General features: G+C 41.3%; 3 protein-coding genes across 7 annotated transcripts in view; 1 reads left to right on the top strand and 2 right to left on the bottom strand.

The window, feature by feature from the left end:
- The window catches only part of coro7 (coronin 7), a 107,872-nt gene extending 97,284 nt beyond the window's left edge, over nucleotides 1-10,588 (bottom strand). The window contains exons 1-6 of one of the 2 annotated variants that reach the window (XM_080905960.1): nucleotides 10,570-10,588; nucleotides 7,380-7,476; nucleotides 6,840-6,920; nucleotides 6,602-6,672; nucleotides 5,400-5,586; nucleotides 4,243-4,319 (exon numbers count right to left, since the gene is read on the bottom strand). In XM_080905960.1, coding sequence (XP_080762086.1) covers nucleotides 4,243-4,319; nucleotides 5,400-5,586; nucleotides 6,602-6,672; nucleotides 6,840-6,912 — 408 coding nt within the window. In that variant the 5' untranslated portion in view covers nucleotides 6,913-6,920; nucleotides 7,380-7,476; nucleotides 10,570-10,588. Of the gene's footprint in view, nucleotides 1-4,242; nucleotides 4,320-5,399; nucleotides 5,587-6,601; nucleotides 6,673-6,839; nucleotides 6,921-7,379; nucleotides 7,477-9,048; nucleotides 9,272-10,569 lie in introns of those variants that run through there. The other variant, XM_080905959.1, reaches the window with a different exon arrangement.
- dnaja3a (DnaJ heat shock protein family (Hsp40) member A3a) lies at nucleotides 9,557-14,622 on the top strand. 2 transcript variants are annotated; one of them, XM_080905966.1, is made up of 12 exons: nucleotides 9,557-9,815; nucleotides 10,825-10,967; nucleotides 11,054-11,137; nucleotides 11,241-11,447; nucleotides 11,586-11,738; nucleotides 11,820-11,967; nucleotides 12,576-12,640; nucleotides 12,756-12,884; nucleotides 12,976-13,091; nucleotides 13,175-13,272; nucleotides 13,430-13,562; nucleotides 13,819-14,622. In XM_080905966.1, the coding sequence occupies exons 1-11, from the start codon at nucleotides 9,572-9,574 to the stop codon at nucleotides 13,546-13,548; spliced, it is 1,506 nt and encodes a 501-aa protein (XP_080762092.1). In that variant the 5' UTR covers nucleotides 9,557-9,571; the 3' UTR covers nucleotides 13,549-13,562; nucleotides 13,819-14,622. The 2 variants fall into 2 exon arrangements, with proteins under 2 accessions (XP_080762092.1, XP_080762093.1); XM_080905967.1 differs by lacking the exon at nucleotides 13,430-13,562.
- A 1,888-nt stretch (nucleotides 14,623-16,510) lies between these two features.
- hmox2b (heme oxygenase 2b) lies at nucleotides 16,511-21,762 on the bottom strand. 3 transcript variants are annotated; one of them, XM_080904679.1, is made up of 7 exons: nucleotides 21,717-21,762; nucleotides 20,978-21,127; nucleotides 19,695-19,810; nucleotides 19,467-19,584; nucleotides 18,776-19,267; nucleotides 18,332-18,455; nucleotides 16,511-18,243 (listed from the first exon to the last, which is right to left on the bottom strand). In XM_080904679.1, exons 3-7 carry the CDS (start codon nucleotides 19,760-19,762, stop codon nucleotides 18,116-18,118), a joined length of 930 nt encoding a protein of 309 aa, XP_080760805.1. In that variant the 5' UTR covers nucleotides 19,763-19,810; nucleotides 20,978-21,127; nucleotides 21,717-21,762; the 3' UTR covers nucleotides 16,511-18,115. The 3 variants fall into 3 exon arrangements, with proteins under 3 accessions (XP_080760805.1, XP_080760804.1, XP_080760806.1); XM_080904678.1 differs by having other exon boundaries at nucleotides 21,675-21,739; XM_080904680.1 differs by lacking the exon at nucleotides 21,717-21,762 and adding an exon at nucleotides 21,313-21,585.
- Between the last annotated feature and the right edge of the window lie 5,167 nt (nucleotides 21,763-26,929).

Below are 26,929 nucleotides of genomic sequence, written 5' to 3'. Positions count from 1 at the left end.
GCTTTTTTTTAAGTATTTTTAAAAAAAGTCTATATATCTATAGTAAAATTAAGAAAGAGCAACACAAGCTCTCCAAAGTGCCCTTATTCATCAGCGTGATCTCACTGATTCATTGTTAGCAAATGCAACCCAGTGACCTCGCCGTGGCCTCCCGTGCCGTGACCCCGGCCAGCCCAAACATGCATTAGGCATCAATCAAAGCAGCCAATCACAGTGGCTCCTATGTGATTGGAAGGAAATGGGGGCTTAATGGGATCAAACTGTGACTGTGAATGTGTGTCTGCAGCACGACCGTGATCACCGCAACGGCCTAACGTGAGGAGCTGACAGCAGGCAATACTCTAAAGGCAAAACCATCGGCACTTTTAAAGATATACTATGCTAACTGTGATGCAGTTAAAGTCACAAAAAGATGAGCTCTGTGCAACAGAATATAAATAAAGAGCTATATTTTTCCGATTTTTTTAACTTGAGTAGTAAACAAGGGTAATAACTAACGTTCTGCTTCTTTCTCTGCCTCTCCACTCGTGTGTGAGTGAAGCCCACCCACGAGTATGATGGCCCAAAGCTGTGTCTTCAGGCCGCTGTGACCTGGGGCTAAGCCAAAGACTCAGAAGGCAGACATACACACAAACACACCCACATGGGCCACAGCCCACCTGCTGCCAAAATGCCAGATTTGGTCTAAAACCAATCTATGAGCTCTAAACTATCTCTAAGTGGTAAAGATTTATTTGTGGAGCTTATTTTGGGAGATAGTAAGCTGGTGCTGCCCCTAACAATTATGTCCATGATTTATTTGAATTATGTTGTGAATGCTGAAACCTTCAATGCAAACCTTAAACCTTCAATGCAAACACATACATGCCGACTCTCTCACATAAGATATGGAAGAGGACACCAGCTTGTGCAAATACACAAATGAGAGGTTTCTCACATACAGATGTTCTCCAGCAAGCAAACGCGAACACACACACACCTTGTTAAGCCTATGACAACAACAACACATATAAACCTTTACCTAAACTCATAAATGCAGAGTGGCCAGATAGCCTTGTGTGTGTTTATGAGTGTGTTTGTGTGTGTGTGTGCTGAGAAAGCTGCTGTATAATCAAAGTGATGGAGCCTCATTCTCAAGCTGCTGTTAATGAGTTTTCGCCACTTGTGTGTTGCACACAACTTTCACATGTGTGCAAACACACACACAGATGCTGGGAATCTTCGGCGAGGGCTGCTCTCTCACTCCAACTTCACTCATCAAACACACTGTCCTGCCAGCTTGTTGTTTCCCATGGTTACTAGTGTAGTGTAACTGTGACTGGCAGTTTGGGATCACACAACCTTTTAACCAGTGATTCTGTGCTCTGTGGGAGACAGAGCACAGATAAAATTCAAAATTCAAGGTGAACCGTGGGGCATAAACCCACAGACACCTCACTTCCAGACAGCATACCACCCAGGCCCGTCCATCATTCAGATAAACAAGGGCCTACCTCCATCCCTGCTCACACTACCTGTGGGTTTCATTGCACTGAATGCTGCCTTTCTCCACAGTGTGTCATAAATACACATCTCTCCAGGTTCAAATGAGGCCTGTCATGATTCTTGCTCCTCAGGGTGGTGGTCTCCCCTTCATCTTCCCCCAACCCAGCCCTGTGCGCAGTGTTTACCCTACAGGAGGGCTGGAGAGATTGGACCCACATGTTGGCAGGCCCTATTTGCTTTAATAAGCTAGATTGGGGAGACTGAAAGGGGCCTTTTGGTTAAATGACACCAGAGCCCAATGGGGCAAGAACCTCAGAGGCCTCACAGCCTCTGATCTTGCACCCCACCCCACCGCCACACCTCTGCACACTTGTTTCTGAGGTGCCTGGTTCTTTCCGTCTAAGTCTCACTTTGGACAGAAAGGCTTGTTAGCTCCGGTGAAGGCTATTATCCTGTCAACTTAATGTCATCATTTGGACACAATCCATGACTGCTGGATTAATTTGTTACTTGTCAGAGCAAAGACAAACAAAGGGAGCCTGGGCCAACAATGTTACCTGCTAATTACATGCATGTGGCATATTTCTGTGTCAAAGTTTATTTGGTCTCAAGCTCAAGTAAGCTCATTAAGTATTTGTCATATTTTCATATCAATCACTTAATTTGAGCTTTTAGTAAAGTTTACTCTAGTGCATAATGTGACAGTTAAAACAGTGTACAACAGAATAATATTTAAAAAATGATCCCTGGGCTCTTTCTATATTCAAAATATACTCATCAAATAATTCCCTCTAAACTTATAAACTTCTATTCCTAAACAGATTTAAACCACATCCTTTCTCCTTCTTTCTTTGCCTAAATTATTAACACCCAAACAGAAAACCCTTTGGCCATAAAGACACAGCTTTCCAGACTTCCTTTCTTGAGCAATTAATTTAGTTTATTTCATGCTTTTCCTATAAACCACATACCCAGTGGAGATGTCAAACAAGCACTGTTCACCAGATTCTAATTCTTCTTATTGGGTTTGGGGCTCAGGGGTCAGGTGGGGGCAAGACAAAACAAAGGCCTTGATATATTTATCCTTTGTACGCAGCTTGTTTCCATTATTAGAGCCTTTATTGCCAAGAGACTGAAGTTTCCAGTCTGATGAAGAAAATCTCCACAGGCCTTCTGTTTTAATATGTTAATAATGATGCCAAAAACATTAATAAACGGTAAATTACATCTTTTGCTATAAAATTGGTTTTCTAAATGTATCCCCTTTTCCCCTCTAAAGACCTGCTCAACAGTTTCTGATCTAATGTGTAATGTGACCCCCACCCTTTTTTATAAGTTTGACCCGTGTTAACAGTTTTCTGAAATTAACTCATATAAACAGATAAAGTGCAGCAATGTTCAAAGTGGGGCTTTCTGCACTCAGTGTGAGACACTGACTGCATCTAGTGGTCACAAACCACAACTGCAACTAGAGCAATCAACCCTCCGTCCATATATTAGAGGGTTACAGCATTCACTTTAAATCACTGTAACGTACAGTCACAGTAAAAAGAAAGTACGTCTATGATTTAATGCATTAGGATTTAATGAAAATAATCTGTCCCTAAAAGGGTCTTAATATTTAGTAAATACAACCCCAGATGAATTACATCACACGATATATTATTTTAATGTGACACTATTATATATTTAACAAAGTCAAAATGCAGAAGCAGTATGTGAAAAACTGAAAACATCTTTACTGATTGCATAGGAATTAAGAGAGTAAGTAGCAGCCACGTGCTGCTAATCAAATGTACTTGATTAATTGATCATCAGTAAGTGTGAGCACCTCCATAAAAGCAGAACTTTTGTCAGTTTGCTCGATCAGTCCAAAGAGGACATCAATTTCTCTGAACTTACAGAAGCTGTTTTTGTTGCTCATCAATCTGGTTATAGAGTCATTTCCAAACAATCTGAAGTCAGTTCAGTGAACTAAAGTATTCGCAAGTGGAAAACATTCATGATTGGTGCCAATTTTACCAGCAGTGAAAGCCCCAGTAAATTCAGACTGTACTGACCTTGGGGTGAACTGACTTTAATGTTCAGACAAACAGCAAAAAACCCAAGACCTCTATCTTAGACTCTACAGGCCTCAGTTAGCATGCTAAATGGTAAAGTTCAGTAAAAGGGATGGGGAGGGTTGTCTTTCTTCTCTAAAAAGAACATGCACGGCATTTCAGCAAGAACATGTGATACCAACTTTTAAGCACAGTGGTGGAGAGGTGATGCTTTGGGCTAGTGTAGAAGTGACAGGGCCTGGACATTTTGCAGTTATTGAGTAAACCATGGACTCCTCTGTAAACCAAAGTATTCTTACTCAAATGTGAGCCCATCTGTCTGACAGCTGAAGCTTGACCAAATTTCTATCATGCAACAGGACAATGATCCAAGGTGAAAGACCCAAGGTGTTACAATGGCCTAGCCAAAGTCCAGACCCCAGCCCGACTGAAATGCTATGGTGTTACCTTAAGAGAGCTGTGCATAAGAGAATGCCCATAAAACCTCAATGAACTGAGTGGGCCAAATTCCTCCACAATGATGTGAGGGACTGATAAAGAAAAACAAGTACTTCAAGTTATTGCTGCTACAGCTGGTTCTACAAACTGCTGAATCGTGAGGTTTCCTTAGTTTTTTTTTTTTTTTACACAGTGCTTGTGCATTTTGGCTTAGTTTTGACTAAGACTTAACATCCTGTTCAGGTTGAGCTGTCCTCACCTTGCAGGAGGAAGCCAAAAGAGATCCATCGAGTTTCCAGCCGAGACTCTGCACCTGGTCACCGTGCTGCTCTAGAACTGCAAACACGCAATGGATCTTTTAAAGTGGTAGAAACTGGAAATAATGTTAATGTTAGACAGTGACAAAACAATGACAAAGAAAGTTAAAATGGTTTGGAAAGAAAGAGGGAAGCGAGGACAGATTGACAGCACAAACACAGACAAGACAAAAAAGAAAACAAAACACACACATCAATGTAAAGAGGTCACTTCATGAAAATGCAGGGAAGAGATGAGGCCATAAATCAAGCACACAGTGTTCAGAAAACACAACAATAAAAGTATGAGTGGTTTACACCTTTCACCAGTGTAGGCATATGTAAGAAATTCAAAGCATGGCACGTGTAAGCTGAAGTGCCATAAGTGATCACAGCATAGCTTGTGTGAATCATTTCACCATGACACACACCAAAAAATGAAGGGTGCTCTTGTTAGGACAGTGCCACACAAAGTAAAAGTGAAGAGCGAAAAAACAAACAAATAAACACAAGAACCCAAACACACGCTCACTTAGATGCACATTTTCTCATTCAGATCTTGCTCCTTGACCACACATGGAAAGAAAACTACAAATGAGGGCGATGAAAGACACGGTGGCAGGTTGGATCAGCAGTGAGCAGCAGCAGCCAGGCCAGCTGTCATGGGGGGGTGGAGAAGGAGGGACACAGTATATGTGTGTGGGTTGGGGTTGTTTTTTGTTTTTTTGTGGGGTGTGGGGTGGGGGGGGGTGGGGGGGGGTGAGGCCAGAGGATAGTGATTATATTCTGAGGCCAATCCAAGGAGACTGGGGCCAGGATTGCAAACCAAAACATTACCTCTGCTGCTCCAGCACTTAGACAGAGCCACAGGGCTGTAAAACGTAGGCAGTGTCAGTGAGAGAGTCTCCAACACAAAAAAAGGGCAAGCACTTCACTCCACTCCATATATAAACTTTTGTTACACACAGAAACAAAATGCGGCACATTTACTGACAACTAACTGACACAGACTGAAATGTTACATGTGAAAAACAGCACGGCACATGATGTACGAACAAAGATTTTGAGATTTGTTTCAAATAAAAAAATTTAACTGTGCTCAGCTGCTGGTTGTAGTTACCTGCTAGCGGTGCTTCCTGGCAGTTGGTGTCCCAAATCTGAGCAGACTTAGTGGTGCCAACAGCCAGCAAGCCAGAGGAGGTGGGGTGGAAGAGCACCAGCTCGAGCCTGCCCTGACCTGGCCGCAGGGTCAGCTCTGGACTGCTGGACTGCTCCTGCGCCAGATCACACAAACGCCACAGCTTCACCTGCGCACACGAAAGGACTAAAAATAAAGATAATGGCTCTTTCTCCCTCTTCCTGCCATCTCTGTATCCATTTCAGGGAAAAAACAAACCTTCATCCCTTTTCTCCCCCTCTCCCTCCTCTTAGCAAAACAAACAATACGGCTAGATCAGGTGATTCTGAATCCTCCCTTAGTTACACTACAATAGGCCTAAGCTGCTGGGAGGATTCCCATAATGCACTGAGGGTTTCTTCTTCACTCACTCACTAAATGTGTTTATACATGACTCTGCATTTAATCATTAAGTATTATTATTGTGTGGCTCTCTTCTACAGTGTGTTTTTTGTCCTCTCTCCCTCCCCTCACCAACCGGTCATGGCTAGGCTAAGCAACCATAAGACTGCAGGAGCTGTGGTTGTCTAGCCTCACAAAGGGAACAAACTGTGTGAAGAAGATCAAAACAGCATGTAATTAAAATATCAAAGTGTAACATCAACCAGGCCGTCAAATGATGTATTTCTCTAAATGTTGAATAATTTGGGGTCTGGGCTCATGTTATGTTTCTAACATCAATATCAGATTACATGAAAATTTATGAAAAAGAGTTTATATAAAGTCTAGTTAAGTCAGGAAAAACACACAATTGAGATCACGTTTCCCAGACATTTTCCCTGCTCAGCACAACCAAGCTGGTGAAACAATATGACGTGCTGGCAAAAGATAAGAGGAGAGAAAGTGTTTTGCAGATGCGGGGCATTGCAGATCACTTTGGTTCGTGTGTGCGGCAAAAGTTGCATATCTTTACGGGTCTGTGAGGTAAACCGAGCTGCTGAGTATGAAGACGCAGGACCCCGCTCAGCACATTCCAGTAAGCTGGGGCACCTGTGGCTGAGAGAAAGGAGTCTTCAAAACGTTTAAATAGGAAAAACAATTCAAAATCCTGGCAGGAATAACAAGGCCTGAGACGATGGAACGTTGGCTTATGAGTATATTTGAACGAACAAGGTCAGAAAGAAGTAGGACACTGAACAGCTCACCGTTTCATCTACTGAGCATGTTGCCAGGAGACTATCATCAAAAGGAGAGAAGTCCATGTCAGTCACAAGATCTGACAGGAGAGAAGGAAAATTAATTAATAGACATTAGCATAAGATATTAGAACCAGGTCATGTGTCTACTTTCACTTCTGAGAAACATCATGTAGATTTCTCATGTGATTTCTGTTTTTAAAGAGTTTAAGAGGCAATCAAAAGGATTAAAAAAAAAAAAAACTACCAGAATGGCAGGAAATCTGGGTGACAGCCCGCTGGCCGTCTGAGCCTGGTTGGACTGAAGACAGGCCCAGCATGCCTCCACCTGTGGACACGTACAGCAGACAGGAAATGTCAGGAATTATCCTTTCAAAAATTCAAAATGTTCCTTCTAACTGTGTTTGATTTTTAGGTTATGTTATCTTGATATTCTGAACTTGGGTAACAGCAGTATAAACATGACTCATACTGTAAAAAGTGGATACTTCTATCTGACAAAGATAAGCCTGAGTAAATTCAAATGTATTTTTAACGTGATGATTTTATTTAAGAAGCGGAAAAAACAATCGATCCAAACCTATCTGGCCCTATTTGAAAAGTAACACCCCACCCTTGTTAACTCCTGATTTAACTATAATTAACCACATTTTTGAAAAGCTGAGTTCAGTTTCAGTAATCAACCCAGGTTGGAAAACCTTACAAAGACATCAGGAAGGGGGCAAATACCTTTTCACAGCACAGTATAAGGGAATGTTACTGTTCTGCCAAACCTTTATAGTCTTACCAGCCTGCTCAGTATTGAAAGCCACCAGCTTGGAACTTGCTTTGATGTGGTTGCCCTGGGAGGCAAAGGAGCCAGCATGGACATTGTTGATCCACTCCTAGTGGAAACACATGGGTTTAATAATGCGCAAGCATAAGTCAATGCAAAAAAGACCACAAACAACCATCTCCTCTTTGTTTCATAATATTAAGCCACACACTGTCACAACCATAAGAAAAAAGAAAAAGAAAGCAAACGCTGCAATAAACAGGAAGGATCTGACAGAGAGCACACACACATGCACGCATGAGTGGGAAGGAAGTGGAAGTCCTCCCTGCTTTGCACAGCAGAGAACTCTTAAAACTCTTTCATAACATTAACAAGGCAAGAGCAGCTAGAGGAAAGTGTGTCTGTACAGCATGCTCCAGTAAGTACTGCTGCGCTGCTATTCAGGAAACTAAGAGCAATCCTGATGGTCATTCAGCCGCTAAAGGGCACTTTGACAGCTCCGACAGCCTTGCAGAAGAGATGTATTGCTGCTCTGTTCATTCATTTCAAAGCACTCTTTGCATTTATTGCAACAAAACTAGACATGTTTGTGTCAAAAGCGAGGTAGACAACAAATGCAAATACATCACACTAGAGGCCGTTTCAATCCCAAACAAAATCACAACATATGACTTAACTTAAATTCCTCAATCTAAACCACATATAATGCTGATTATTACAATAACTGAGTCTATAAAACTTCTAGTTATATCATCTGAAAGACAACTTTATGTTCACTGGTCACTTTCTTTCACTACCTTTTTTAAATTCCTCTGCAGGCCTATGATTTGAAGTAGCTTTGACATAAAATTGCTTTCTTTTCTCATTCTAGCCACATAATCCTGCATCTCCTCTTGACCAACATTTCACCCCTGCACTGAGTATAAAATGTCAGCACACAGACACATGACTTCACATTAAATCTGCTCTCCGGTGCAAAGGGCTAGTTTAACATTCACAAGAGCAAAGCACCACCTGCTGTCTTAAACCCCGGGCACAGATTTGTAGAGATACCACTGTTTCTGTGCATGCCAAGGATTGCCTCGGCTTTAAAAATAAAATAAAATAAAAAAAAGCTGGGGATTACATTATAATATACACCTCACAAAGCAGAGCTTTAGGCGTTTAAAGTTGAGAAAGAATTGGTCCAGATTTGTATGCAAGACACTGCAGTCCAGTCCAGACATGTCAACAATTGCAATCTGCAGGACTACTATCACTGAAAAAGAGGCAACTGTGGTAGTTATATGGTAGTTATATTATTATTATTATTTTCCTTTCCCAGTGGGGAAATTTTATATTTTTTCCCATTGGCTGAAAATCGGAGCAATCAAAACCATATAATACTGCAGCAAAGAGCTAATAAGCTATTTTAACACAAGTATGGTGATGTGCATCACCACAGCATCCTATCACGGCTGACAGCAGTGTGCAACCACAATGATTTCAGTCTTCACTAAGAGCCCACAGAACACTTGCATCTCCTGCTCTGAATGCTGTGCAGATTTCCAGATGCAGGAAGTTCAACATCCCTTGCAAACACGCAGGCGTTCCCCACAAAAGAGCACACCACAGAGCTAATTACCAACGCTAACGCTAGCTAGCAAATCTGCACCTATTCTGTTGCTCGCAAGCTACTCACATCTTTCTTGGCAATTTTCGGAGTGGTGTTTTTGAATTTGGAGGTCTTAAAGCGATTCATGCTGCCCTCTCAAACTGACTTTCGTGCCTTCCGGGTGTCTGTGTCGAGGTGGCTGGTACTCGGCAAAGGAGGGTTCCTTCTACAGCTGACAGTTCAGCCTTGCCGCTTAAGTGTTCGCTCGCTTTGCTCCACGGAGCTGTCCGACAGGGCGGGAGATTTGTTTCTGGATTGTTGCTGTCTTCACGCGCTACGCCGTGTTGCAAAAGGTGTGCATCCTCTTTCGTTTGTCACTTGTTATGTTCGATATACAGAGGAAAGTCAGGGGAAATTGAATAATTTTAGCCGGTCGTGATTTATATGATGTGACTTCTTAAGCAGAATTTATTTAAAAAAAGAAAAGGTGATTTAAGTTAAATTTTCAAAGCTCATATTTTCTTGAGAGAGTGACATCTCGGATTAAACAGAATATCTTTGGGGGGGGGGGGGGGGGGGTTTAGTGGGAGACGCCCACTGTTTCCCGAACATGCGCAGAGCGTCTGGAGCGGCGGCCAGTGTAGCAATGATGGCGTCCTCGGCTGCTCGTTGCTCCTCACGTTGGATTACAGTCGCCGTGTCTTCAGGACAGCGGAGAGCTGTCAGTGCTATTGTGTGCTCTGGGCATGGAGAAGTCCGGAGTTTCTCTACACTGCGGGCCGAAAAACTGTGGCGCGATGGGAGCCTGGTGTGTGGCGGAGTGGGGAAAGCGGTGACATTGAGAGGGCTGTCAGGTAAGAGCTGTGTTAGCCATATGGTAGTAGCCTTAGCTAGGCTAGGCTAGGCTAGGCTATTCTAGGCTAATTGTTTTGAAGTTCACTCGAATGACGCAGGGTAAGACAGCTAAATAAAAGTGCCCTCATGACGGCTCAAGCAAACACTGAAGAAAAGACGAGCTTGGAGACCGGCGCATTTTTATGATGCACTCTCAAAGTTGATCAAATGTGATGCAGTCAGTCTTGCATACTTTGCAGCCATTAAGTTCAGTTTGCAGGAGACCGATGCCGGTGTTACATTTTGCTGTCAGACTGTAGATTTTGGCCTGGTCAGTAACTTAACACTAACATTAGACCTGTCAGTTTGACTAATTCACATGCTCCACATTTGGAGGGGGCTTTAGGGATCTGTGTTGTTTCTAGAATCTTCTGTCAGTTAGGGTTAGTCTAAGGATGCTTTCCATTCATGTCTTTTAGCATTATTTGTCACCTACACTCGCTAACTAACCGCAGAAAACAATGTTAAACACACTAATTAGTGACACAGTTACACAAACACCTACAGAAATATCCACAGCTTACTTACATTTTTATTCCACATCTTATTTTTCAAGAATTGTGTTATTGGAATAATCCCACAGAGGAAACCATCTAACATGATCCACAATACTTCTTGTACAGTGGATTTGTGGACAGATGAGCCACAACTTTAACTTTTTAGTTAAAAATGCACCACTGCATTTGGAGAGACATCTCATTTATCCATACATACCTCTTAGGATCACAGTGGGGCTACAGCCTATCCCAGCTGATATAGGCTACACCCTGGACAGATTGTCAGTCCATCACAGAGCGAACGGAGAGACAAACAACCACACATTCTCAGATCCACACTCTAGTGTTATTTGGTTGTAGATGCATCCAAGTTTTACATTAAAGCTGTCCTCCATCTGGCGTCTTTTTACTTGTCTGCATTTCTCTTTAAATGTCTTGAAACTGTACTCACACCTTTCACCCTGCTGAACAGTTCCAGGCCTCAAACCACCAAACGCTGTCTACACTCAGTCCTTTCACACAAGTGCCCCTGCCAGCAGCAAACAGGACTTTTACCAGGTTCTTGGGGTACCTCGCACAGCAACGCAGAAGGAGATCAAGAAAGCCTACTACCAGGTCTGTTCCTGCCTGAGATGCAGCTTGAACTGAGCACAGTAGTGTTTGCAGTAGCTGACGGTGTGTTCATGTTTGCTGTCCCTCAGATGGCTAAAAAGTATCACCCTGACACCAACAAAGATGACCCACAAGCCAAGGAAAAATTTGCTCAGCTGGCTGAAGCTTATGAGGTTTGGTTTTGGGCATTAATTCTACTCTAGATTTGCTTTGCTCATTGAAACCTATGAAACATCTCCAGGTTTTACCATTATTACCTTACTTTGTTCTTCATAGGTTCTTAGTGATGAAGTGAAGAGGAAGCAGTATGATACATATGGCACAGCGGGCTTTGATGCAGGTCAGGCGGGTAGAGGACAGCATTACTGGAGTGGACATGCCAGCAATGTGGATCCAGAGGAGCTCTTCCGCAAAATCTTTGGAGAATTCTCTGGAGGCCGCGGCTTTGGAGACTTCGGCGCCATATTTGATCAGCCACAGGAGGTTAGAGGGATATTGTGAAATAGGGTGAAGTGAAGACGAGCGATTCCTTAGCTGATTCTAATTGAAACAGTTTATTTTATCAATCAGAATGTCCTCTTCTTACATGTTTTATTTGTTTGTTTTGCCTCCCTCTCATAGTACATTATGGAGCTGACATTTACTCAGGCAGCAAAGGGAGTCAACAAAGAGATGTCAGTTAACATCGAAACAGCCTGCCAGCGCTGTGATGGTAAAGGCCACGAGCCAGGCACTAAGGTGCAACACTGCCACAACTGCAATGGTTCTGGCATGGTAAGAGCTCCAACAATCATCTCGTTTCTATCTCTTTTTTTTTCCAAGTGTGTTATTAAACATTAATTTTCCCCGCTATAGGAAACAGTAAATACTGGCCCATTTGTGATGCGTTCCACATGTCGGCGCTGCGGTGGCAAAGGCACGGTCATTTCCACCCCCTGCAACTCTTGTCGTGGCACGGGACAAACCAAACAGAAGAAGACGGTGATGGTTCCTGTGCCTGCAGGTCAGTCACACTCAAGTCTGTTTATCTGACTACTGTTTACACGCTGCAAATACCTCAAGGATATGTTTGCATTCATTTTTAATGAGCAGGACCATGTGCCAAAGCAAGCTTTGCTATAGGCTGTTTCACAAAGTTATTGAAACATTGCCTAAAAGGGCAGCTTCACTGATGAACATTGAGTAAAAGATAGTTTAATCACTCAGAATTTGAAAGAATGCAAAGATAAAATTACTCTTAACTAGTTAAATACATAATGTGACTCGAGTAATGTAATCAGGGTTATTTTGGCTCCTTTTTTGTCCGTATAGTTATGCATATTAAATTGAAAATGGTCTTGTGCCAGAAAGTTAATTAGCTCTGTCCTAAATGTATAATTAAATAGTTGTGGACTGGAGGATAGTTTATCTCTGTATTGAGGTGTTTAGTCTAGAAAAACAAAATAGACATTTAATCTTAAAAATTTAAAGTATAAATGTAAGCGACATCTCCTCCTTGTACCTTTTAAAGCCTGCTGGTGTTGATCTTAATGGGATTATTCTTTGAGATGGATCGTTCCACTGTTCAAGTTAAAAGTCGTTTTAATTGATACTACATATTATGCCCTGCAGGAGTGGAGGATGGTCAGACCGTGAGAATGCCGGTTGGAAAGAAGGAGATCTTCATCACATTTAAGGTGGGTATTTGTTGCGCATCAGTTGCTGCTATTTAATGCTAATCTCATAGCCAGACCTTCCAGAAGGGTTTCCTTCTGAGCCTCTTTAATGGGATTGCCGTGTGATTGTGACCAGGTCCAAAAAAGTCCCATATTCAGGAGGGATGGCGCAGACATCCACTCTGACCTTTACGTATCCGTAGCGCAAGCCATCCTGGGCGGCACAGCGAGAACACAGGGCCTATATGAAACTCTGAATTTATCTGTAAGTAGAAAGTCTTGTTACCCGAATAACAACAACTTTGGGCAACATTTCAAACACATTCAGTGTAACAATTGACTGGATTTGTCTTTAGATCCCTACAGGCATCCAGACAGACCAGAGGATCCGCCTGTCAGGGAAGGGAATTGCTCGAGTCAGTGGCTATGGCTTTGGAGATCACTACATCCACGTCAAAATTAAAATACCCAAGTAAGACTGCACTGACATCCTTGCAGTGTAATTTAAAAATGTATTAAATCACAATAAAGCTAAAACCTTGTTTTCCTGTATAGGAATCTCACAGATAGGCAAAGAGCTCTGTTGATGAGCTACGCTGAGGATGAGACGGACATAGAGGGGACAGTAAATGGTGTCACTGCCACCACCACAGGTACACAGCTTCATCTGGTTTCCTGCTTTTTTCATTACCTACTTCTACCTTCTTCTGTGGTTTTTGCTGTGTACTTCTGGTCCACTGAAATAAGATTGAGAAAGGAATTTCTGCCTAGTTGATAAACCTGGCTGATGGAGTATCAATCTCTGTCCAGGTGGGGGCAGCAGTGGTAGGCGGTCTGAGGCAGGGCAAAGAAAACATGACAACAAGGCAGAGTTGAATCAACAAGTTGGCTTCTTCTCCAAATTAAGGAAATTATTTAGTTCGTCCTGACAGCCACAAACCAGGTAGGACTGGTTACTGATTTATGTTCATCTCTCACTGAACCTTTTCTCGTGCTGTTGTTCACAAACAGTAAACTTTTTTAATATACTTTTTTAATACTTTGTTATCTGGTTTGTGGCTGTCGCATAAGAACACAGTGCATTTAGCCAGTTTAGGGATGTATCAGGTGTCTGCTCCTTATCTTTTCAATTTGGCTGTTTTTCTTGTTGTCTTAAGTTCTTTTTTTTTTCTTTTCTTTTTTTTTGCTTCCTTTTCAAGGTAAAAGATCTTCCATGAACTGAGAGCCTCCATCAGTGTGTCAGAAGACAAGTAGGAGGACAACGGAAAGAGGAATACTGGGATTTGGACAACTGTAGTTCTGGATGGAGTATTACAGACCTACCTACCCAGCCCTGTATCAAAAACCAAGAGGATTATGCACTTTGTACCTCTGCCAAAGTGGATCCTGGAACAAGAGACCTCTGTCGAGCATCCATAGAAGCAATGATGATAGCAAACACTTGTAATTTCTTATGTCAATGTTAGTTTTCTATTCTTTATCAGAAGAGAAACATAACGGTGATAACAGCATCCACATGCGCACAAATAAGTTATTGTATCCACAAAGACTTCAGGTGCAGTCTAAAGTTTTATTCAGGGTTAAACAATCCTGTTATTAATCTTTCAGTTCTGTATGCATCAGTTGTGTTTTCATGCTTGGGCTTCTCCGCTTCCTCAGCGCTGCCAGTCCTGGCAGGATAAACATCAAAATAAAGTTTGCTGTGGTGGGCTGGAGGTGTGTCAACAGTGGAAAGTAAAAGTCTCAGAATTATCATAGAAGATCGAACTGAACTGTTCAAACTGTGAAAACTGATTTATTCTGATCTGTCATGTTGCATTATGAGAGAGAAATTGATTTTAATCCTCAACCACAGTCCACATGTACATAAACAGCTGTAGAGCATACATTAATGCATCAATGTGCTATATAGAAGAGATACTGTACAGCTCTAATAAAGCTAGGGCCCAGAAAAAAAAACTTTTATGTAAAGTACAGAAAAAATAAAGTTCACAATGCTTTGACTCTGTCTGCACCTTAATGTTTAACATGTCTTTGTATATGCACTGATCGTTTCATTAGGTACACCCGTAAACAGAGATGCATTACAGCGCTACTGCTCCGGCACTTTTACATTTTCACTTTTTGTTGACATTGTCATCTTTTTATTGTGTGGAGGGCATTTGTCAGAGGCAAGATTTAGAAAAGTCAGCACAGGTATTAACAGCTGTACTACATAGCTGTAAGAAATAATTGGTAAAAACTTTAGATAATATTATAACCTAACAGAAACTAAAACTAAAGAGAGTTCCTCTGTTTTTCAAGTTCATTTTTTCCCCCGAAAGTAGTTTTTATATTGTTTTTCAGATCTAGTTTTAATTTTGCCTCATACCCCCTCAGGGATGGAATTTGTGTGATTCTCAAGCTCTGGTCCTCTACAGGCAGATGAAAGGCTTTGTGGTGTTGATTTTAGGGTTGACAAATCTTCTATAATAACCCTGTGAAATTGCAAATATTTCATCAAATCACGAGAGGTGGTTTCTGTCCAAGGCAACAATCTCTATCCTTCATTGATAATACTGTATGGTTCAAAAACATAAAGACAACAGCAGGGTACCAAAACACTATTACTGCTGGAGAAACACACACACTTTAAGCAGGATGAGAAAGAAGATCCTGCAGAGCCTGGGTTCCATGGCGATGAAGGATTTAGCGCGTGTAATCAGCCAAAACTATAGAAATTATTCGCTTTTTTCTGACTCTTTATACCCTTTTTTAGTCTTATGTATGAGTAATGATGAGCTCATTCACTTTGTTTTATATGTGTAAATGAGTAAACTCATTCCCACACAAAGTGTCTACATTACCCTGTGCAACAAAAAGGTGATGAGCGAAAATAAAGGAGCATCTCTCAAAGGCTACGTTCACACTGCAGGTGTTAATGCTCAATTCCGATTTTTTGATCAAATCCGATGTTTTTGTCTGCTTGTTCACACTACAAATAAAATGTGCCAGCAAACGTGCTCTAGTGTGAACGCTCAAAGCGGCCCGCATGCGCAAAAGAACATGTCACACATAACGCGCTCTGTTTAGACCCACAGCAAACAATATTGTTTGATTGATGGCCCTTAAAATAAAGACTTCGGACTTCGTTTCCCAATTTTTGCTTTAAGTTATTTTGTTATTTACATAATAATGTAGATAACCTAATAATTATCCTTATTGCTGTTTTAGAGAGGAGCGGTGCTTCAAAGGATAGTTGCAGATTTCTGTCAGAATCTACAGATTATACAGTACAAATAAAACGTTCACGTTTCTCCAACGTTGTCTTCCCAACAGTTTCACTGACATCTACGCTGGATGGCCAGGAAGCGTTTGCGATGTCTTCTCCGGCGCTGATAATTGGTGTGTGTCTTGTGTCAGTGATGTAAAAGACGGATTTAATGCGACATGACCGTTCAAACAGCAGTCGCTTTCTAAAACATCGGATATGTATCGGATTCAGTACCACATACGAAAGTGACCCAGATCGGATTTGAAAATATCGGATTTGTGCCGTTCACACTGTCATACCATGATCGGATATGGGTCGCATAGTGTCAAAAAAATCGGATTTGATGCGCTTTCGCCTGCAGTGTGAACGTAGCCAAAGGTGTGCCAACATTAAACTTTAATTCAAAATCCAAAGAGGCAAGCATACCCTCCATCTGTTTTCTCTCGTTTTGTGGAGTGGTGGAGGACAGCACTATGAGTAACATAACCTGGCACCTACAATTCATCTGTTATTAGACCTTTAGGTGACAATGAATGTATACAACAAATCCATCTCATGTTTTACCCAAAATCGTATAATTACTGTAGCTGTATGATAGAAAAGGCAAACAAACAAAGGAGCAACTACAAGTCAAAAAGAATGTTTTATTTCTTCATGAAAACAAAACATGTCTTTTTTCATTACTGAAAGCATAACATACAGTTTTTCCCCACTCTCATACAAAGAGATTACTCTAGCCAGTTACTAGTAAAGCTCCAGTTAGATACAGATAAGGATTAAGAGCAGAGTCAATGAAAATGCAAGAAAATCAGAAATACATATGACTCAGGCAATCACTCCACGTTTAATCTATGATAATAGGTCCAAAACTACTGAATCATTTTGACACTAGCATTATAAAATGGTATTACGTGGAAACTATAGGAGCGTATCAGCCTATCCCTGTATTTGTCCTCCATATATGATGCATAAAGCCATCTGTCATCAAAAAATACTGCACATCCACTTATGTGCAGTATTTTTTGTTTTTTTGGTTCTCTGTGCCTCAAGTGCTTTAAGTTAAAAAATACCGTTACTGTGTTAGGATAAAGATTATACTTCAACCACAAAATACATACAGTACACACTTCTCTGTGCTTAAAAAAACAAAATAAAACTCAATATAGGTGATCATCCCACTTCGTACATTCACAATGCATACTGATGCATCCAGAACGAATGGACACATAAATAAGTGCTGAGCTGCTGAAGGTATTCTCACACAAATTCATCTCATGAAAGAATGTGGATGAAGCGTCATTAGTACAAAAATACAATCTTCCTCTTAAAACAGCCGCACGCACCTCTGTCCTAATATAGGCTCCCGTTTGCCAGTAAAGCTGAATTATTACAGTGAATTATTCATATTGGATAGTTAAGCTCTGCAATCAAACCAACAGGCAGGTTTGTTTGGTTTTGTTGAACAAATACAAGGTGCACTGTCACATAATTCTGAAAACAGAGAAATTATACAATTGAACATGCACCAGGAGAGATTAAAATATCCTGTATATGTTATTAGTATGTGAAGACTGATTATTAATCAAGCTTTTAACTGCTATCGCCCGTCTCAAAAAACAAACCGTTTGGAAATATTTGAAGCTGAAGCTTAATGGATTAATGAAATTTGGGTTTTCCCATTAACTTTGCAACTGAATTACTGTGCAGAAATAAAGATAATTATATACGAGGAGTCAAAGTTTACACTTCCAAATAATCTTCTTACTAAAGGCTTCAGTAGAAATCTAAAGTGCACAGCGAACTTTACTAATCACACAATTAACTCACTCTATGTTCAATTTATTATTAAGGAATAAATACTAAACAGCCAGATACAGTTGTGGAACGAAATGTCACTTCAGTAAGAAAATAGGAGATCTACATGAGGTCTCGAGATACGACCAAATGCAACTGGAAGGACACAGATTGGAGGGATAATGCAGGAGGAGGTAGAGAATTTAAAAGATGAATAAATCTAGCGTGATGGATGGAATTATATTGGTCCTATAGATCATTTTGCTTGAATTTAACTGTTCCATATTTTTGTAAGCTTACATTATTATGCAATATGTAACAATAAATAAACTTGGACCACAAGCTATGACACGGTCCACATCTCGTGGAAAGATCTCAGTGTCCTTTACTGTCCTTCCTGTTACAGTCCTCTTTTCACACAGCAGCAGAGTGGCAGACGGAGCGACAGATCACATCAGATACCACGCAACCAGTCCAGCCAAGGCAGCAAACCAAGTAGCAAACAGGACCTGTCCTGTCGGGTGTCTGAGAGCAGCCATGGCCAGCTGACGGACGTATGCTGTTCCACCTGATGCCGCTGTGACACAAAGGAGGTCCGGACAAAAGCTTAGTTAGTGGCAAGAAACGGTATCACTTACATATATTTACAAAGGCAGTACACTTACCCATTTTGGCATTGTAGTAGGGACATTTGCTGATGTCTCCACCCATTGCTCCATGAACGGGCATGCCAGCATCTAAAACATCCTCCTGGATGGTTTTGCCGATCTCTTCTAACTCCTCAAACACCTGCCAGAACGAACGTGAAGCATGTGAGGTTGAAATATAAAGTCTACAATTTGTTGTTGGATAACACAGATAGATGAAACATCTATGAGTAATTCAAATACTTGGAAAAAGCAAAACTCATAAGGTTGATGGCTGGAGCCCCGATTTATTACACTACTGAAACAGAAGAACCTTGCACGTCCACCACCAACGGTGCTTGAATGCGTTTGTGTATAAACAGGTGAACTGGAGACACACTTGTTCAACAACTGAGGTTTAAGACTTCTATCAGAAAACTCCACAAAGTGGAAAACAACCTCATCTTCTGCTTGGCCTCTCACCTCAATGTTGAACAGAAAAGCCTTCACAGCCTCGTCCACCAGTCTCTTCTTTGTTTCCATGTCCAGTTCCAGCTCATTCATCCGACTTCGATACAGCTGCTTGAATGCTTTGGCGCTATGGATGGCATCGAACTGGTAAAACTCTAAGCCCTCTCCTGTGGGCGGCAGCTTCAAGGCTCTCTGTGCCACCTTCTTCAGCACCTGCCCACCAGATAGGTCCCCCATGTAGCGAGTGTAGGCATGTGCAACCAGCAAAACTGGGTCCTCCTGCCCTACTTGATGGATGCGGTCCACATATTGTTGGGTGGCCTTTGAGCAGCTTGCGTGGCTCTTCCATTCTGGACCGTAAAAGTATTCGAGGTCACGGGCCAGAGCTTCGTGGCGATGCAGCTCAGCGGGAAAATAAAGAGGAGCAAAATAGGGGTGATCCTTGTTTCTTTCAATCTCCTCCTCCAGGGCCGTGTATGTGTAGTAAAGCGCCACCGCACCAAGCTGAGGGAAACAAACATGAAAAGTTGGTGTAAAAGCCACTTTTTCTGCCCTTCTTCAAACACAAGCGTAACATGAGCTGTCTGCTTTGTGTTCTTGTTTCCACCAGTTTTCTATAACACATTTATTTGCAGGCTTTGCTTTGTGAAGTAGTCTTCTATATAAAAAAAGGACATCGTCTACCTTTTTTCTTGACACTCACCTTGAAGAGCTCTTTGCGGATGCGACCCCTGAGGAAATCTTTCACAAACTGAGTGTTCTCAGCCTTTTCGTGAATCTGCTTGGTCCCTGCTGCCAGCATCTCAGACAGATCCTCTGGCCTGGAGAAAGAAAGGAAGTTTGGTTTGTTGCGTATGTGGCAAAACTGAAGCAGGATTATTCATTTCAAATCTTATTAACACAGATACTATGTTACTGGAAGCAGCTTTACCTGAGGGTCTTTTCTTTCTGCTCATACACAGGCCCTGCACCATTGGACACATTCCCTGTTGTCTCCATCTTCTCCAGTGACTTATTGATATGATGTTTCCTGACACCTACTTAACCCTAAAAATCAGAACAAAGCATTTAACAAGCAGTATAGTCACATTAAAAAGTATTATCACGCTCCATAATTTTTAATCTATATGCTGTCAAGGTAGAGTGCTGCCGTACAGCTGCATTGCTCACTGCAGCACTCGAGATCCAAACAAAATTAATAGCGTACAAGAGCTAAAAGGACATTCAGAAACACATCCACTACCAAGAAAAATGTTCTGTCTCACTATCCTGAATAAAAATGTCAAGCACTGTCTCTTAACAAAGCAACTTCAAATCAAACCTGGTAGTTTCTGTACCTTCCTCCTGACAGATGATTTTTTTCCTTTTGTCATCTATCTCACAATATTAAAGAAAAAACAAAATTAAAAAAGGAGGGAGAGCAAGTAATCTACTAATCAGAGGGTTGGTGGTTTGATCCCTGGCTGCTCCAGTATTAATGCCAAGTATCGTCAGGGAAGATACTAACCCCAAGTTTCTCGTTTAAATATGCATGAATGTTAGACAGAAAGCACTTCAGTAGAAAAAGCATAGAAAAAAGTGCCTGTATGAACAGGTGATTGAGGCAAGTTGTATAAAGTGCTTTGAGTGCTCAGGTAGAATAGAAAAGCGCTGTACATCCATTTGCTATTTACCATCTTGGGAGCAGAACGACATTTTTTCCATATGGATCTTTACATGACAACTGACATAACCAAATTTAAGAACATTTCCCAGCCTGACCACCTCTGACTGCCCTGAAGCTAGAGAACTACTTACACTATGTCATTCTAATTTATAGGCCAAATATCTGCTACTGTGACTTCAGGAATAAATAATTTCAAAAGTTCAAGTCTATCATCACTGGAAGTTTTTCAAGGAAATTGGAGATCATCAGGCTGGATGCTCTGGGTCAGTTGACATAGAATGAGACCAATACATTACGCTATTAAAAACAGTTTACCTAGATTAGTGGTTAAGAGTCCACAAAACCTAACTTACCATAAAGTGTGTAATAATAATAATAATAAGTGTGTAATAATAATAATAAGTTTGTAATAATCATATCAGATCCATAATCATAAAGCTAAGTCTGTTTATGGTGTTTGACTTACTGTCAAATACTACCGACACCAAAACATAAATATCCCTTGGATATTTAGACGTACATTAAATAACAGCAGAATTAACTCTTACCCAAGATGACACAGAGGTTAATCAGCAAACGAGTGAAGCTAATAACCTCTTCACAGTGGCTGTCGTCCCTGAGTTAATGATGATGGAGGTCAAAGAAATAAAGCCTTTTTCCACTTAAATCCAGCGGCTTTAAGCCTCTGACCTGATTTACTGTAAGACAAAAAAAAAAGAAAAGAAAGATAAGACAGGGTCAGAGTGAAAACTGATACAGTACAGACGGGCAAGTGCTGGCTTGGTTTACAGAGATAAGCAGCATCCAGGCAGGTGTGACCTAAATCAATGCAGCCAAACAAAAAGCAGCTCAAACAACACAGCACAGGCCTTCTGGCATTTACCGGGAGACTCCAAGCATAACTCGCACAATGAGCAAGCAAGTGCCATACGAGGAGAGCCTCGTAAGTGATTTAAATCAGCTGAATCCCTCCAATCACAGACCATGTTGTAAAACCACCTTTTATCATCACACGAAGGTTAAACCCGAGAGTTCGTCCTCTAGCTTCCCACAGTGGGAGCATCACTTTAACAACCACAGCTAACTTTACTGAACAACGCTAGCCAAGTTAGCTGTAAGCTAGCTAACATAACATTTCCACAAAACACGCTTAAGATTTGAGAAATCAGCGGTTTGCCACACACCAGGGGCCCACGTCTCTGTTCGTAAAATGTAATAATGCTAAATTACAATGCCACAACAAACCTTCTCTGCACCGTGATAAGCTACCTACAGCTACAAAATTACCGTGCGGAGGTCCAGAGCGAAACTACGTTTAACTCCGCCCCTTCGATGATCACATGATACTCTACAGGATGCTCTAAGATTTGTAGTTCTCGCACAGGACTACAGAAAAAAAAAACTATCCAGAAAAAATTCCGTATCTTCATAGTATTAGGCTTTTCGTCACAGCGAAAGGGCTACTGAAAAAACTATTAAAATTGGCTATAATAAAAGATGTAGCTGAATAATGAAGAATTTCAACTAAATCATAGATTTCAAATAGCTAGTCCCGTCGAACTATCTGTTTATTACTCCAATAATTGAGAAATTCATGTAACTATGGAGAAAAGGGCAGTAGTATATCACAATAGGGACAATAAGATAGGATAAACTTTATCCCAAACAAACACAGAATACAAGCTTAACAAAACAGACTATGACATGACCAAACAATAACTAACCTGGAATGAAAATAAATACTTTTAAAAAAGTGAACTGAAATAGAAATCCATCCATCCATTTGCTTTCTTCAACTTATCCACTTCAGGTGCATTGAGGGCTGGGGACTATCCAAGAGCCAGGGTACATTCAGGACAGGTTGTCAGTCTGATGTAGGTGGGAAAAAAGCATGAAATAATAATGTACAGCTAAGTAAAACATGTCAAAGAGAAGAATTTAAACTAGCTTACTGACTGTAGTAAAGCAGCATAGCAAAAACCAGAGGACATACAGTGGGTAAGTGTAAGAGTGTAAGGTGTTTTGAGAGCACAGTCTTGAAATAAACTGTTAGCATGAGGCGATGCCTTGCCAGACAGATGTGTAAACTGTAGAGAGCTATTGCGTAAGGTATGAAAGATTTACTGTCAGAGCTGAATCAGTCTGTTAGACAAGTGCTCTGCTGCTGTCCAGTAAATGATGCAGAAAGTGGTCAGGATAACAACAAATCCCAGAGCCAGCCTGATCATCCTGTAGGTGTCACCAGGATAGAAAATCTCCAAAACTTTCCTGCAAATGTTGAAGATATAGATTCATCAGAAGGCAATCTCCAGCACCTGGCAAAATCAATGTTCATACTATTCCTCAAGGAAATTTTTCATGGTAATGAATACCAAACATGCTGGTTTGCATGTCATTTAACATTAGGGATAATCTTTTCTACTGCTAGATATAGTATGAGACACATCATAAGTCCTAAATTACAGAAATTGGAACCTAGAGAGAAAACCAAGACCAAATCAAAAGGCTACAAGAGAATAACCACAAGATGGCCTTCATACCAAATAAATGCAATGGTTTGTCAACAATTACTGCTGTTACTGTTCCTTTGGGAATGAATAAAAGATAAAGTAGTCCAAGTTTTAATGGATGCTCATTTTAATACATTTTAAATTGCAACACCAGTTGCAAATCAGGACGTGATTTTAGTAAAACCATCTGTAGCTCTCTATCAGGCCATAATGAAGTAATTGCAAGTTACATAACCTGATAAAACCATCACTGGGTTTGACAGCAATTATCCTTGTAATGGCATTGTTTATGGCAGTGTTTTTAAATCATCTCATCAGCTGGTGTTCAGTGATGTGCCCATTTTACCCAAGCTGTTCTCTAGTTTCACAGGACTTGCTGCACAATATCCACTAATCTGACGTGGGAACAATTCAATGTTCTTCCTTATTGGCGCTTCAGGTGATGCACCTATGAATTCAAGGCTTTTGAATAAAACACTGGCCTCATACACTGGTAAAATCATAATGGTTTTCTGTGAGGGTACAACAGCTTGTCCCAAACACATTTGTTCCATAGATGAAGTTTAACATGAGGGCCTCACCCTCTTCCCCCTCTTCAATCTGTGACTGACTGGATCATGACAGTCAGTAACAGATCCAAGCGTGATAATTACGTTTTGGGTGTTTCTGTGCATAGATGTTTCGTGTATACTCATCATGCATATGTAAATTCAAATTCAAATTCAAATTTTATTTGTCACGTACACAGTCATACACAGTACGATATGTAGTGAAATGCTTGGACAACTGCTCGTGACCTAAAGAAAACAAAAAAGGAAAAGGCTATGAATAAGATAGGAAATAAATATGAAAAATTAAAAAGGGTAAATTTAACTAGGAAGGAATAAAATATAAATTAAAGCTGCAAGCAGCGTTATGAGGGCCCTCGCACCCCGGCGTGTCGAGCCACGCCCAACACCTAAAACCAGCACGTCCGATGTGATGTCACATTGATGGAATTCATGCATTTAACCACCAGCTAACAATTCAACTCATTCATTCATGATTAGTTAGTCGTTCCACTAGGTGGCGCTCTAACCATTATGTACAAATGGCATAACAAACACTTCCAAGCTCGAGTCTCATCACACCTGAGACGTTTGGGAGAGATTGGACATTGTGTTTTTGAGTGACAGCAGATTACTGCTTTTTGGCGAGTGATTCAAACTCTAAGTGCCACCATAACCACCCCGTTTCCCTGGACGTAAAAAGCTTCGCAATTTAACATCACAAAGGTCTTTAGATTCCACACACTGGAGAATGGTTCAATATGATGAAATCCCTTGGAGGAGTTCGTCAAAGTATGAAGCCTGAAAAGAGGGGAAAATGTCGCCAAAATTACACATTAATTTTAAAATGGCTGACTTCCTGTTGGATTTGGGATATTGCTCCAAGAGACTTTTTTGTACATCTTGATATTTTCCATAAGCTTACCAGGTTTCAGACTCATAGATGAAACACAGAGCTGGGGCTGATGTTTTGAAATTTTGTAGGGGGCGCTGTGGAGCAATTTCGCGCTATTCAATGAAAATGATCACATGACAACAAAGCCTACATCCATTTGGAGGTGTGTGCCAAATTTCAAGCCTCTATAAACTTTCCAAGCCCCTCAAAAGCCACTTCATCTTTCATGGTGAACCGCGTTGCCACCAGGGTGCGCCGTTCAGTTTAAAGTCACAATTTTTGCACTGAAGCATCACGAGGGACTGATGGTGATATTCACCGCTTTTGAGGTGGCCAAGATGAATCTGTGAAAATCAGTACAACAAAATTAAAGCCATGACATTTCCTGTTGCCACTAGGTGGCGCTGTCCGTATTTCCGACAATGGGCACATCAATCTGTTCAGGGCGGGTCTGACATCATGCCTGTAAAGTCTGGTACTGATCAGACTGGATTTCATTGAGTTATACTAATTTGTTTCTTCATGGCGTGACATTAAAGTTCGCCACGCCGCTGGGGTCACACCCTTTTGCGAAAAGTCACAGTTTTCACTGTAACCCAAGACCAACTCCTTAAGGCTTTTCTGCAGAAATTTGAGGCTGCAGATGTCACCCATCACTATACTGTACCCCAAAGTGTAAAACATGACATTTCCTGTTCCCACTAGGTGGCGCTGTCCCTTATGTCAAATATGGCAGTTGAAATATGTTCAGGGGTGGAGCCTTATCATATGTGTGCTCTTTGGTCAAGGTCAGAAAATGTATGACAAAATGAGAGGCAATAAGATTTTCATGGCGAGTCATCGAAATTCGCCATGGCGCCACGGCCTCATAGTATTGTGAAAACTCAAAAGCTCCGCAATTTAACATGGCACAAGGGTGTAGTTGACACTGTCCAAATTTGAAGCTTATAGGACCAAATCCCAAGGAGGAGTTCGTTAAAGTTCGAGGCATGGAAACGGTAAAATCAGAGCCAAAATGTCACCTTCAATCCAAAATGGCGGACTTCCTGTTGGGTTTAGGACATTGCCATAATAGACTTTTTTGTTCGACTCTGAACGTTATATAGGTGTACCGACTTTCAAACATGTAGGTCATACCCATACCGGGGGCTCGCGTTTTTCATTTTTCTAGGTGGCGCTACTGAGCTAATTTTCCCTGGCCATGTCTGAGAACATTAAAATACGTAAATTTTCACCAGACCTGACGCGTGTGCAAAATTTCATGAGTTTTCGAGCATGTTTAGGCCCTCAAACGGCCAATTCATTTGCCGAAATAATAATAATAATAATAATAATAATAATAATAATAATTAAAGCTGCAAGCAGCGTTATGAGGGCCCTCGCACCCCCGGCGCGTCGAGCCACGCCCAACACCTAAAACCAGCACGTCCGATCTGATGTCACATTGATGGAATTCATGCATTTAACCACCAGCTAACATTTCAACTCATTCATTCATGATTAGTTAGTCGTTCCACTAGGTGGCGCTCTAACCATTATGTACAAATGGCATAACAAACACTTCCAAGCTCGAGTCTCATCACACCTGAGACGTTTGGGAGAGATTGGACATTGTGTTTTTGAGTGACAGCAGATTACTGCTTTTTGGCGAGTGATTCAAACTCTAAGTGCCGCCATAACCACCCCGTTTCCCTGGACGTAAAAAGCTTCGCAATTTAACATCACAAAGGTCTTTAGATTCCACAAACTGCAGATCGGTCCAATCTGATGAAATCCCTTGGAGGAGTTCGTCAAAGAAGGGTGCCTGAAAAGAGGGGAAAATGTTGCCAAAATTGCACATTAATTTTGAAATGGCTGACTTCCTGTTGGATTTGGGATATTGCTCCAAGAGACTTTTTTGTACATCTTGATATCTCCTATAAGCTTACCAGGTTTCAGATTCATACATAAAACACAGAGCTGGGGCTGTGGTTTTGAAATTTTGTAGGGGGCGCTGTGGAGCCATTTTGGGATATTCAATGAAAATGATCACATGCCAACAAAGCCTTCGTCACATTGGAGGTGTGTGCCAAATTTCAAGCCTCTATAAACTTGCCAAGACCCTCAAAAGCCACTTCATCTTTCATCGTGAACAGCGTTGCCACCAGGGTGCGCCGTTCAGTTTAAAGTCACAATTTTTGCACTGAAGCATCACGAGGGACTGATGGTGATATTCACCGCTTTTGAGGTGGCCACGATCAACCTGTGAAAATCAGTACAACAAAATTAAAGCCATGACATTTCCTGTTGCCACTAGGTGGCGCTGTCCGTATTTCCGACAATGGGCACATCAATCTGTTCAGGGCGCGTCTGACATCATGCCTGTAAAGTCTGGTACTGATCAGACTGGATTTCATTGAGTTATACTAATTTGTTTCTTCATGGCGTGACATCAAAGTTCGCCATGCTGCTGGGGTCACACCCTTTGGCGAAAACTCACAGTTTTCACTGTAACCCAAGACCAACTCCTTAAGGCTTTCCTGAAGAAATTTGAGGCTGCAGATGTCA

The sequence above is a fragment of the Rhamphochromis sp. 'chilingali' genome (assembly GCF_963969265.1).
Source record: "Rhamphochromis sp. 'chilingali' genome assembly, chromosome: 15".
Lineage (NCBI taxonomy): Eukaryota > Metazoa > Chordata > Actinopteri > Cichliformes > Cichlidae > Rhamphochromis > Rhamphochromis sp. 'chilingali'.
The sequence above is the reverse complement of the archived record's forward strand: the minus strand, read 5'-3'. Positions and strand labels throughout refer to the sequence as shown.